The following is a 13,462-nucleotide window of genomic DNA, read 5'->3' as shown; positions in this document are numbered from 1 at the left end:
TAACTTTTTTTGCTTCAATAAATAACATTATCATTTAAAAACTGTACTTTGTGTTTATTCAGGTTGCCTTTGTTTTATCTTAGATTTTGTTTTAATTTCTGAAACAATTTAGTATGAGATATACACAAAAACAGAAGAAATACTTTTTCACAGCACTGTATCGCAACAAGAAGTTAAAATCCACAGCATAGTGTCTCGTGAGAGTTATTAAGTCTATGGGCAAACATCAAGCATCCTCCTTAGCTGCTCTGAAGTCAGTTGAGAACCAATCATCATTGATGATCGGGCCTTAGAAAGTTTATACACATAGTAGGCTACATTATTAGCACTTCATTGTTTCCATATTGAATTTGATAACTGAATAGGATTCTACATGGGAAGCAAAAAAATAAAATAATAGAATAATAGAAAACTAACCTACTGAAACTACCCTTCCTAAGCTACTGAAGTCTAGACCTCAGTGTCCTCATAGCTATACCGTAGGGCGGCATTTCAATAAATGAATCTGATGCAGGCTCTAATGACAAAGTTAGCACTACCCCATCAATATCTAGAATCTTAAGTAAGACCACACTGCACTCAATGCTGCTTTACAAATAAATAGATATTTTATACTTAAACCCATTGTGATCATTAAGATGTTCAGCATACTGTGAGGTAAAACTGTTGCTCTGTTATAAGCTTAAGGGAAAAAACTCCATGCAAAGCACACTTAGTACATAATAAAATGTTGTTTAAACAATTAACCAAGTATTCAGTTAATTACTGCACACATTTTTAAACACCTGCCAATTCTACACAGCAACCAAGCACTAGTACAGCAGTGCCTTGTACCTTCATCAAAGGAGTCATCAGATATAGCACCATCAGCAGCCTGCTTGAGTGCTACATGACATGTCATATCAGTAATAATGAGTAAAATCTATTCAGGAGCACAGACCTGCATATTATATATTAAATGGAACATAATGATTGCGAAATGTGTTTTCTGATTTTGAATCATACCTTCCTCATCAGACACGTCAAGTACCTCAGTCATGGTCTCTGGCACGTTCAGTTTGTGTTTTTCAGTCACGGTCTGTGTAAAAACACAATCACTTCAATACTTTATAGACACAAGCCACAAAAAACAAGATCTGTAAGACTTCATAATGTGTTGATTTTCAAATTAGACTCACTGTTGTTGTAGTAATGACCTCCTCTGTAATCACTTTTAATGTGTCCACCACTGAGATGTAACCCAGACGACGAGCGATGGCAAGGGCTGTGTTTCCATTCTGAAAAAAACACCATTCATGTATTAGCACAAATCTGCTGTGTGTGTATATGTCTGTTTGTGTGTGTGGTCATGTACTCACCGCAGTGGTAGCATTGGGTTTGGCTCCATACTGCAGCAGAACGTTGATGATGTGTGTGTTGCCCTGTTGTGCAGCTTGGTGGAGAGGTGTGTATCCATTCTGAACACACGACACAGACACGTCACCTTCAGAACATATTACTCATGTTTCTTTATGCTGCTTAGGACTAATATACCTTTGTCTTGGCATTGACGCTGGCATTATTCTTCAAAAGAAAGTTGACCGTCTTGGCATTTCCGTAGTGGCAGGCGACGATTAGCGGTGTGTAACCCAACTACAAGAGAGATGATTCAACATTTTATTTACATTTCTGAGCTAATAGATATATGAAGATGTTTAACATGAATCCAATATGAATTCTATGAAGTTTGGTTAAAAAAAGGAGTGCAAGTCATTTGTTTAGAACTGAAAATCCATCTCTGATAATCAACTATCATATGGCAGTTTTTACCATCTATGGATTTACATTTATTAATTTGGCAGCTGCTTTTATCCAATGTGGCTTGCAATGGGGATATGATATAATTTAAACATACGAGTCTTGCTTGAGGGCCCAACGTGCCTCTCTGACAGCCCTAGGATTTGAACATACAACCTCTAGTGGTTTTATCATTTTTAAATAAGCACCACTGCTTTGCCCTTACACTGTGATGTGTATAAATCATATATATTATTATGTTTTCTATAACTAAGCTTTTGTATCAGATTGACATTTTTTCCCCTTGTGCTTTTAAAGTGTTTGCACTGAAATAATTGTCTTACTTTAGTTTGCTGGTCGAGGTTGGCACCATGTTTAACTAAGATTTCAGCAACACTGACTTTGTCTTCCTGGGCAGCAAGATGAAGAGCTGTAAGTCCACTCTGTGGAGAAAATAAACAAGTAATGTTTGTTCAACAAGACAGAAACTACTTCTGAACCGATACTATATAGTATCCTGTATACTACTCATATAGTTCAGTAGCCTTCTGAATGAAACTGTCATACATCAACAGCATCTGTTCAGGTTGCACTGACAGGTACATATTACTCATGGTAGATTATAGGTTTGTTTTTTCCTTTAGAAATGTTGAATGGTAATTAAACCAGAGCTGTTTTTATCGATAGCCTGTTTGGTAATGATCTGCATTAAGGTTCCTGTAATTAAAATGACTTTCTGCAATAATTAACATTAAAACACTATAAACTTTACCATTATTAAACCAAGCACAAAGCAACAAATCATTAACAAAGCAGCAATTAAATAAATAAGATTATATTAACTGCCTCCATGACTAAAAATACGTTCACAGAAATTAGCATTTAGTAAATGACAGCAGTTTCATAAATATGAATAATTGAACTCAGGTCTCTAGGCTTAAATATCGGAACATAGTATTATGTCTTGCTTATGAGTTTTAGCAATCACCCTACTGCGTGATGGTTCATATATATATATATATGGACGTATTTTTTTCTCATAGATGAAACAATTACTGGTTTATGTAGGTGTTTATTATTTGGCTCCTTTATTATAAAAAAAAAATCAATGAATACAAAATCTTATTACTTTGTTAAAATCACTTAGGGAATATTAATATTTGGCTTGTTAAGTAAGGAATAAAACAATTTAGGGCTTGCTGTTATATGAAAATAATCAGCAATGGGTCTGGTTTGATGCACATGTCCAAATAAGTGTTTTATTCCCCTTATATTCCCAGTATTAATTTCCCAGTGAATGTCGTCTGTTTTTATGTCATACCTTTGAACACGTACTTTTAACAGTTTACACTATTGTGGAATGTCTGTCAGACAAGTTAGTTCCTGTTATCACTTACTATAAACAGTAAATATAAACAGTCTTTCCTCACCAGCCTCTATTTTGTCTCTCTCTTGAAGTTAATAGTGCCATGTTACAGAGAAACTGGAAAGTAGACTGTCCTGAAGACTTTGTGATGGAAAACTTACTGGCTATTACAAAGTATAAACCCCCGATACTCCTTTCATAAGAAATCAACAGCACTGTAGTATAATGTTAACTAATGTTTCACATATAATTCAGCTCGTTATAAGGTTCAGAATTGCGATTTTACACCCAGAAAAAAACCCAGAATCATAATTTCTTTGCTGTTGTTTTAACAGCAGCTATTTTTTACATAGTGTATGGTACTGTACTTATATCAAGTCACCTTAGTGGGCACATTGACGTTGGCCCCTTTCTCCAGTAGCAGGGCCGCCATGTCACTGTGGCCTTCCTGAGAGGCCAGGTGAAGTGGCGTCACCCCCTGCTTGGTCTGGATGCTGGTTTCTGCTCCATACTGCAGCAGAGTAGTGGCAATCTCCATTTGGTTCTTCTTTGCAGCTATGTGGAGTGGAGTATATCCGTTCTGTAAAAAGGAGAACATGGAGATGGAATTACAGACAGAAACTTTAGAGAGTTTGCGATGAGTGAGGTCACAGTGATACAGATTTGCAGAAAGCATTGCCATCCAACATTAAGCAAAAAGTCCATGATGGTGCACTCTCACCTTGGCCATGGCGTGGGGTGAAGCCCCTTTGTCCAAAAGCAGCAGTGCCACCTTCTGGTTATCATAATGTGCAGCGACATGGAGAGGCGTGAGACCATTCTATAAGAATGAGGGTCAGTGCATATGTTTTAGAAGGAGCTGTTAGAAGGGCAAAGTGTATCAATAAAATACACATACACACAAATGCGTATATAAGAGAGCAGTGTTACTAGAGACTGTTAATGTGTTAATCTTCTTGTAAATTGTTATTGTTTAGATTAATGTGCAAGCTGGGCAGGAGCTATTATCTGGTTTCTTATTAAAGAAAAGAAACAGAAATATTCGGTTTATTATTTTACAAAAGATCATATTATCACTGAATGAAACTATGCTTACCGGGGCTCTTGCAGTCAACATTGTCTCTATGGCTTTCTTTTAAACAACAGTCCAAAAGAGTCTATGAATTAGGCTCTACTGACTATGCACAACAACACTGTAATGTATATTACATATCACGTCTGTGTTTCAAGAGCTGTCTGTCTCAAACATTTAATCAAAATTATAAATAAGTAAAGAAGTCATGGATTTAAAGATTTTTGACCTATCTCATATGCTAAGCTGATAGTTTATCAACCCTAAATATGAGCATGTTGCTGTGATGATGTGTCACTTAACATAATGTTTTTGGAAATGCATTTATTACTTTTTGGTCCGTTTCATGTAGCCGTTAGCATGAGAATGTTAAGTGAGTTCTTACTTTCCCCGCTGCATCTGGAGGGGCTCGACGCTGCAGGAGGAGCTTTGCCACATCAAGGCTTCCATACTTAGATGCAACATGTAAGGGAGTAAATCCTTTCTGGAAGGGGTAAAAAAAAAAAAAACACACACACACACACACACAACAAAGTAATTTCTGAGACTGAATTAGTTGTATATGGGGAGTATACACTTATTTTTTTGCATGCTACATATTTTTTGCATGCTACATACATTGTACACATGTACCCTTAGTGTACAAGGGTGTACACTAAGGGTGATTTAAGCAGGTGCTAATCGATCACATCTATTTATTAAATGTTCAATTAATACTTATATTTAGTTTTGACCTACTTTGTAGGTAGGTAAACATAATGCCCTGATTTTCCTTTATATAAGCTGTGCACCATAAAAAAAATCTAATGCTGATGCAATGTGATGAAGTTACGTTTCTATTCACCACAATGAAAATACAAGTTTTCAGATACACACACCAGGGGGTGCTAGTTAGTCAGTGACTTATCTCTGAAAAAGGTGTGTCCATGAAGTCACATGATCATCATGTTTAGCCCAGCTCTGAGAGAAAGAAGATCCTCTCAATAACACTGCCATTCCCAATCACTATAATTTAAATACTAATGAGGAATGGAAGTGAAAGAGCATCTGAGTCAATGCAGATGAATTCATGAATAATAGCAAATTATTTATATTATGCATCTGTGTGGTGTTCTGTTTATACATGTTTAGCTGTGCTGTGTGTGGTAAATGTAAATCAGGTGGTAATGTCTATGCCTTCTATGTCTATACCTGACTAGAGTCGAGAGTGTAAGGCATAAAAATAATGGGATGTGCTGATTTAGTAAAATAATCAACAATGTGGTAGTGTGCTACAGCACACTATCCCCCATCCCCCCGCCACCCAACACACACACACACACACATCTTTTTTCCAGTAAAGATGGTGAGGGCAAGAGCAGATTAAACATAGTGTAATGATGCAAGGATAAAGCATTCCAGGCTTGAGTGACACACTGCTCATCTCTCACCTTAGTTGGCAGGGAATGAGAAGCTCCAGCCTCAAGCAGTACTGATGCTACGTCCAGCTGCCCCTCACGAGCAGAGATGTGCAGAGGTGTGTAGCCATTGGTTGTAGAGGCATCTGGATGAGCCATATGCTGGAGCAGCAGCTGGACAATCTCTGTTTTTCCCAACCGAGAGGCGATGTGGAGTGGAGTCTGGTCTTCCTATTAGAGTGCAGGAGATGTGGACGTCAGTGATACATGCAAATAGACATAAATGACCAAATCAACACATCAAAATAGCTCAAATGTCTCATCTTTAGAAGGGTCTGGCATTCTTTCACAGGTTTATAAACGAGATAAACCAGGGAAACTGTATACAGCTCTTCAGGTCAGATATCAGCTCTAACTTATATTTTCATAAGGGCAACGCCACTGGTAAATGTGTGTGTGTGTGTGTGTGTGTGTGTGTGTGTCTGTTGAATCTCTTACTCTGGCTCTTGCATCTACCACGGCTCCATTTCTGAGCAGGCAGCGCACTACTTCCACCTGGCCAGCTCGAGCAGCCATATGGAGCGCTGTTTCCCCACGCTAGAATTAAAAAAGGTATGAAATAATCTCTCGTTCCCTCTCTCTCTCTCTCATACACACACACACACACACACACACTAACAGTACTCACTATGTTGCTGACATCAGGAGAAGCTCCATTCTGAAGCAGCAAGAGAACAATGCTGAGATGGCCCATGAAAGCTGCCACGTGTATAGGGGTGAGGCCAGACTGGGTCAAAGAAAACAAAAACAAAAGTTAGCATAATGTAAAGGTCACATGCATATAATATCCTCCAGAATTATAAATAAAAACATATTTTCCAGTGATATAGGAGCATCTATTTTCAAACTCTCCGTAGTACTACTTTATTTGAATAATATTTTGGCTTTTTCATAAAATAGGTGCCAAAATGATCAACATGTCTTTGTAATATTTCAATAAAATCAAACAATTGTAAACATATTTTCATTTGTTCTCAGTCACCAGGAACTATGTTGCTGCCTTTAGTCATTTCCTGTTTCCCTGGGGTATAAATTAGAGGTTACACACACGTAAAATCCCGTCATCATTCTTTACAGAGGGAAAAACAAAGAACTTTCAACTTTAAAAGACACAGATTGTTGTTGACCTGCATATACAGACAATGAATATAAAACACAAAAGCAGTTCACAATATCATTAAGCACTATTAGGACCACAGCAAAACGTTCCACGTGTCTGAAACAGTTGGGAATTTGCCAATGTGGACCCATGAGTGCATACAGTGATGAAGCAAAGGATTCCATGTAGTACATCACAGTTTCAGAATTGCACAGTTTAGTCGATTCTTGTGGGTGTCTAGTTATAAAGCAAACTAGTGTTAAATGCCACTTTCATAACAACAAACTGTTGGTTGCAACAGTTACTTTACTTCCTGAGATCATCTCACAATACGCAGCACCTCAACTTTACCAAGTGTTATTAGAACTATGGCGTTTTGCACTGTGGTTATTTGAGCCCAAAATCAAACTTTATGGTCATGCACACCAACAGCTTGTTTGGTGATGTAAGGGGACTGCATACAAGGAAAAAGCATCTGATATTCCACTATAAAATATAGGAATAGATCACTGATGTTTTGTGGCTGATGATTTAGTTGAAATTTCTTGAAATTCAATATGTACCAAAATATTTCAGCACAAGACCTGGTTGCTCTGCCAAGATTTTAAGACTTGACCACAGATAGAGCTTCCAGCAATACAGAAATTACAGATACACAAAATCAGTGTCTGCAATGACCATCTCAGTCTCTGGATTTGAATCCTACTGAAAACCTGTGGTGTGAATTGATGCACAAACCTAAGAGGAGTTTAAAATGTTCTGTATGCAGGAGTGTCTTCAAACTTGTTAGACTTTACAGGAAAAGATACAAAATATGATTTGTTGTGTTATGTAGGAATAATTGCACTACTCAAAAAGGCTGCCAATAATTCTGGAGAGTACTGTATATTTGTCAGTGTATCTGTGTGTGTGTGTGTGTGTGTGTGTGTGTGTGTGCATACCTCAGTGATGGCCTGAATGGAAGCTCCATACTTGACAAGAAGCTCCATCACCTTCACTCTGTTCTTCTTACAGGCGATATGAAGAGGTGTGAAGCCATTCTGTGAAGCGCAAAAAGACAGGCTCGAGAAGTAGGCAAGACACCGGTGTGCACCATTCTCAATACTATTAGCTAGGAATTGAATTCTTCATAGAATCCTATCCATAGGAAGCAAATTTCTGTGTTCTATACTGTAATACCTTTAACAGGCAATAAATAAGGCTGAGAGTGAGGGGTATAGGAATGGTACCAGTGCTCGAGCGTTGGGATTGGCCCTTTTGTCGAGCAGAAGCTTTGTGACTCTGTAGTGGCCACAGTGAGCGGCAACATGGAGTGCGGTCAGGTAGTCCAGCGTGACGTCGTCCACCGGAGCCTTGTGATGCAGCAGGTGTTTAACACACTCGACATGGTCACCCTGTGCTGCCATGTGGAGAGGAGACAGGCCATTCTGGATGGAGACAAGAAATGAGAGGCAGAGACAATGAGTCACATACTCGCATCATCCTGTAATGCACAGCTATTTATTCATATTTATTCTATTTATGCATTCATGTATAGTATGAGCTAGAGAATAAACTTAAAATGCACTATGTGCATCTGAGGAGTTTTGTTTGTCCGTGGCCAATAACACTGGAAAGACATATGGTAGAAAAAAAGAATCTTTCAGCTTTTATTGGAAAAACTAGGTTCTAGGTTGGTTAAGGAGATTAAGTTTGGAGCTGGCTTTTACAATATAGAGCTACAGTTATACACAAGTCAACAGGAATAAGCCTAACAGGTAATATTATTCAAATTATATATACAGTTGCGTGTGTGTGTGTGTGTGTGAGTGTGTGTGTGTGTACACCTTGGTTCTTGCCAGAATGGGAGCTCCTCTTTCCAGCAAGAGCTCCACTGCTGGGTCGTGCCCACTCCTTGCTGCACAGTGCAGAGGTGTGAGGCCATCCTGCAGAGACACACACACACACACAGTTCAAATAACCATTTTCATTTCAATACACCACTGGATACGACCCACTTGCCAGCACCCTCTCTCTCTCTCCACACACACACACACATCATGCCCTTGGACTCTAAACTGTCTCTGTCGTCAGTGTCATGTAAAAATAACTCACAGAGTGTGTTAGGTTTCCGAATGTCTTATATTACCATGAGGTTAGTTGTTGTTTTTCTTTAGTAGTAGTTAGAAGGTCTCTCTGGTGGTCTCTTGTACACTTATGTCTACTGTGTAGCATGGTCTTTAGTTGTCAGTTTGTTATTGCTAAGACCTCTTGTTCCTTAACAAAGTATCTGCTCTGATTTTCACCTCTGGTATTGACACTTTGCCTTAAAGCTGAAAGAGAACAGTTTTTGTTGTTGTTTTATTTATTTTTGTGAATGAACTAATGAGGTAGAAACACACAGAACAGGGCAAAACAGAACTGAGCAGCCAATGTTGAATTGTTCAAAAGTCTGCAGTTTAGTTAAGGTTTTAGTTCAGATCCAGCATGTTAAAACAGAAAATATACTGAGCTGCTTTGTGTATTTTCCCCTAATGCATGTTGTAATTGTGAAACAGTGTGTTAGCTCAGCATTGTACTGTAATTGGCATGCTAAGATGGTAAGCACCAAATTTGCCATGAGAAATAATCCGAGTCACATAAAAAGAGATCCATTCATGTGTAGTTAAAATGTGGATGAATACCAGACACACACATCAACCCTACTAAAGCAATGCACCCTTGTTTTGGCATCAATCTTCGCCCCTCTGTCCAACAACAGCCGGACCATGTTTGTATTTCCCCTCTTAGATGCCACATGCAATGGTGTGATTCCATTCTGCAAGAAAGGAGATGCAAATAACCAGAGAGAAAACTTTACTGAAGGTCTGCAAAGGAAGTTACATAAAACAATTTGAACAACTTAATGAAGCATTCCAAAGGTGTGGTTCATTAAGTTCTCTTTCTTATAATGAACAATGCCCAACCCATTTATATTCACTATTCACAATGATGAGTGTAAAATGGTGCACAGTACATTGATTTAAATGCAGCTATACTGACTCAGTGGTTATTTAAAAGAATAACAGTTACATTTATGAAACCAACATCATCAGCAGACAGAATTTCAGAGTAAAAGAAAGCTTGGACACATGACAATATTATTCCTGAATCTTGAAACAAACATAGGGGTGGACAAATCAGTAGCTATTTGTTTTTTTATCCAGAGTTGCTCAGCAGACAAGTAGGTTGAACAAACTGAAAAAAGGGAAACAAAATCTCTACTCTTTATTGGCTTTCGCAAACAATCTATGTCAATTGGTAAGTCGCTACGTTTAAGCTTAAAGAGCTTTACAGTGGTGTGGCACACATTGTTGCTGTAACTATAGCAATAGCTACACATCGAGAACAGATAAAGCAGATGGATAGATAGATCAATAAATCAGCACATTTGAGCTTATATTTGCCCAGTGGGCCAGCTAATGATGATATAAATTACAATATAAACACACTATTATTAAATATGAACATAAATGTGAAAATGTCAAACAAATTAAGATTGGAAGTAAACTGAGGAATCAAGAGTCACGTACCAAAATATCATCATTATTAAACAAATTACCACTCATGAGTCACTTCTAACAACTTTCACTTTCGTTTTTTTTTTTAAATCAGAAAATATTAAATAATCAGAGTGGCACAGTGGCTGAGCTTGGGTTTTTGTCTGTGTGGAGTTTCGGCTGTTCTCTCGTTGCCTGTGTAGCTTTCCTCTGGGCTGCCCGGTTTCCTCCAACCTCGCAAAATATGCCAGTTGGCTAGTCTAAATTGCCTGCAGATGTGAATGAGTGTGTGAATAGGTTGGCATCATATCCAGGGTTTATTCCCACCTCACACATGCGACCTTGAAATAGACTCCAGATCCAGCTTGACCCTGTCCAGTATAAAGCGCTTACTAAATATGAACGAATGAATAAAATGTGGCTCTCAACAAAAGAATGACTGTAACAGGGCATTAGATTTAGTCAGTGGTTCAGTTCAGGATCAGGGTAGGTAAGACCAGTGTGAGACTGTAGGCAAAAAAAGGACTGAATGTTCTTAGAAAATGTGCAAACTCTGGCACTCTGGCATGCTGAAGAGGCATTGCATTTATGTCAGATATACTTTTTAGTTAGAAATAAAGTGTGTGTGTGTGTGTGTGTGTGTGTGTGTGTGTGTGTGTGTGTGTTTGTGCACACCGCATTCCAATACGCACCCTTGCAGTAAAATCCACAGCAGCTCCTCGATTTAGGAGTAATGTTGCCACATTCACGTTCCCATAGTGAGCTGCAATATGCAGTGGTGTAAATCCGCTCTGCAACACAGGGGAAAAAAGAGCGACACAGGAACACACCACTTAACACTTCACTCTAAACACATGCTCCAAAGCCACACTGTCAATAAGTGCTGATCTGAGACCAGCTTATCTGTCCCCGACATTCATTATATAATCATGATTTTTATACCCACAACTTAGATCTCAAATCTGCACTTACTGACAGTATGGGCTTTGACATGAAGAACTGTAGCCCTGACTTCACTTTCTATCTATTGTAGTGGCATGCAGCAGTCAAACATGGCATCTCATATCAGAAGATGAAACTGAAAATACATTTCTAGAGGGAGTTCAGTAAAGTTATTCAGTCCTATAAATGTGGAGAAGAAATAATGAAACATAAATGTTTGCATTCAAAATGAAATGCAAACCTGAAGATCCCATATATAAAACTCAAGATACACACATTCACAGAAACATTAGAAGTCACAGGCATGCAAAACAAAAGAAAAAGTATAAAAGTGCATACAGAATTTTTTTTTTTTTTTTGATGAATATACTATTTTATAAAAGAGAGGGCAGGAAATAAACAGAAATGAGGATCCATAGAATAATGAGATATCCAAAATAAAAAATAAAAATAAAAAGATAAAGCGCATTGTCCCACTGTAGTTTATATCAGGAACCAAATCAGGTTAGGAACATGAGAAGATAGAGATTGGCTGAGCAATCTGAAGAATGTGAAATTCTGGCCTTACCTTTCCATTCTGTAAGTCACGGTCCGATTTAATGTGAAAACATCATTTACAAAAATGTGAAGGATATATTGACTATGTGATACACATTCAAAGCAGCTAGTGCAAAAAAAATTATATTAAAAAAAATCTACTTGGCGCATTATGCCATGCATTGCAGTATCTGAAAATAATCAGATAATCAAAACCAAACTGCTCGCAGATATTTAGAAAAGTTTGCTTAGCATGCAAAACAAATCAATAAGTCATGACATAGTATGGCCTATTTTAAACAATTCAGTCATATTCATGCACATTTATTTTGTATTTCTTGTGTGTGAGTTCGTCCACCCTGCTTAAATCTGTTATATGTGTTAAAGATCAAGATACATGCTGTGCTTTTTAGTATAGGATATTGATGTTGGTAAACAGATTACACTTCATTTACTGAAAAATTTACATTTTTAACATTACAGAATAAAGCTATAAATTATAGCCCACTGATGTGAATAACTGTGCACTGAATAAAGGCAGCGTGCAAAACAAACAAGAATTCCCCAGTGTTGTGTATTTATAGGCTGATTGGCTGAGCAAAGAAACCACATTTTGACCATTAAGTATAACCCAAGTGTCAGTTATCACTTAGACTAAAGTTAATGTTTGCATTGTACTGTAGTTTCACTTGCACAATCTACCAACTTAAATTCACAACCATTCTGTCAACTAATATGGGCGAACTGTAAAGTTGTAAAGTATGGAGGGTTTTGTTTGTTTGTTTGTTTGTTTGCTTATTTTTAAATTTTACATTTCAAAAGTGTAATCTTAACCCATTAGGGAGACTATTACACATGTTTGGAGGATGCAGACTGTATGGTCTATTGGATTTGCATCCTCAGTTTGTAACATAACCATATGGGCAAATGAATATTCATTCATTCAACCAAGGCAGCATAAAAACAAAGAAATATTTCAGGCAAGCACAGTTATGATGATAGAAATAATGTATAAATTGCAACTGCAAGTGAACCCAAAAGAAATCTGAATGATACTTAAATACGATGGTTAAACAGCCAGGCAGGCACACAGTAGTCAAAATATTCCAGAACGTACAGTAAGGAAAAGTAACAAAAGAAAATCCACATGCAATGCCAAAAAGTGTAATGTCTAAAATAAAACATGTATTTAAAAAAAAAAAAAAGGCAGATGACCTGCCGAAAAATATTCATAACTAGAAAAGATCTCTACCTCAGTAGTCCTATTGACCATCATCTGTAGCAGCAATGAATGTAAAGGGAGAAGCATTGTTATGTTTCACACACACACACACACACACACACACACACACACACACACACACACATACACAAACACACACATTCATGTTCTGCATGCACATACAGTAATTGCCCATTTTTCTTTGGATATATACATATACATATTACACATATATCTTTAAATAATTTGCCCTTTATTTGTTTTGATATTGCATTAGCAGGTCAAATACTGACTAGCGGGCAATTGTGAAGATTAATAGCATCATTAGTCTCAGTGTTTAAGTCTAGGCTTAAAACATATTTGTTTACTCATGCCTACCATGACTAGACTTTCTGTTATGCTAAGCACAGTCCTAATAATCTTTTCTCTACCTCTCTCCTTCTGTCGAGCCACACACGATTTTATGGAGATAC

The 13,462-nt window shown here is 37.6% G+C and overlaps 1 protein-coding gene across 4 annotated transcripts in view; it reads right to left on the bottom strand.

Annotated features, from left to right (window-relative positions):
• The window catches only part of ank2b (ankyrin 2b, neuronal), a 167,221-nt gene that overhangs the window by 46,490 nt on the left and 107,269 nt on the right, over positions 1-13,462 (bottom strand). For all 4 annotated transcript variants that reach the window (XM_053628777.1, XM_053628776.1, XM_053628778.1 and 1 more), the window contains exons 7-22: positions 10,981-11,079; positions 9,469-9,567; positions 8,597-8,695; positions 8,000-8,197; positions 7,712-7,810; positions 6,300-6,398; positions 6,110-6,208; positions 5,645-5,842; positions 4,600-4,698; positions 3,864-3,962; positions 3,525-3,722; positions 2,121-2,219; positions 1,534-1,632; positions 1,359-1,457; positions 1,179-1,277; positions 1,006-1,078 (exon numbers count right to left, since the gene is read on the bottom strand). In XM_053628777.1, coding sequence (XP_053484752.1) covers positions 1,006-1,078; positions 1,179-1,277; positions 1,359-1,457; positions 1,534-1,632; positions 2,121-2,219; positions 3,525-3,722; positions 3,864-3,962; positions 4,600-4,698; positions 5,645-5,842; positions 6,110-6,208; positions 6,300-6,398; positions 7,712-7,810; positions 8,000-8,197; positions 8,597-8,695; positions 9,469-9,567; positions 10,981-11,079 — 1,855 coding nt within the window. The remainder of the gene's footprint in view (positions 1-1,005; positions 1,079-1,178; positions 1,278-1,358; positions 1,458-1,533; positions 1,633-2,120; positions 2,220-3,524; positions 3,723-3,863; positions 3,963-4,599; positions 4,699-5,644; positions 5,843-6,109; positions 6,209-6,299; positions 6,399-7,711; positions 7,811-7,999; positions 8,198-8,596; positions 8,696-9,468; positions 9,568-10,980; positions 11,080-13,462) is intronic.

Source organism: Ictalurus furcatus, chromosome 7, assembly GCF_023375685.1.
Source record: "Ictalurus furcatus strain D&B chromosome 7, Billie_1.0, whole genome shotgun sequence".
NCBI classification, from domain to species: domain Eukaryota; kingdom Metazoa; phylum Chordata; class Actinopteri; order Siluriformes; family Ictaluridae; genus Ictalurus; species Ictalurus furcatus.
This window is presented reverse-complemented; position numbering and strand designations above follow the sequence as displayed.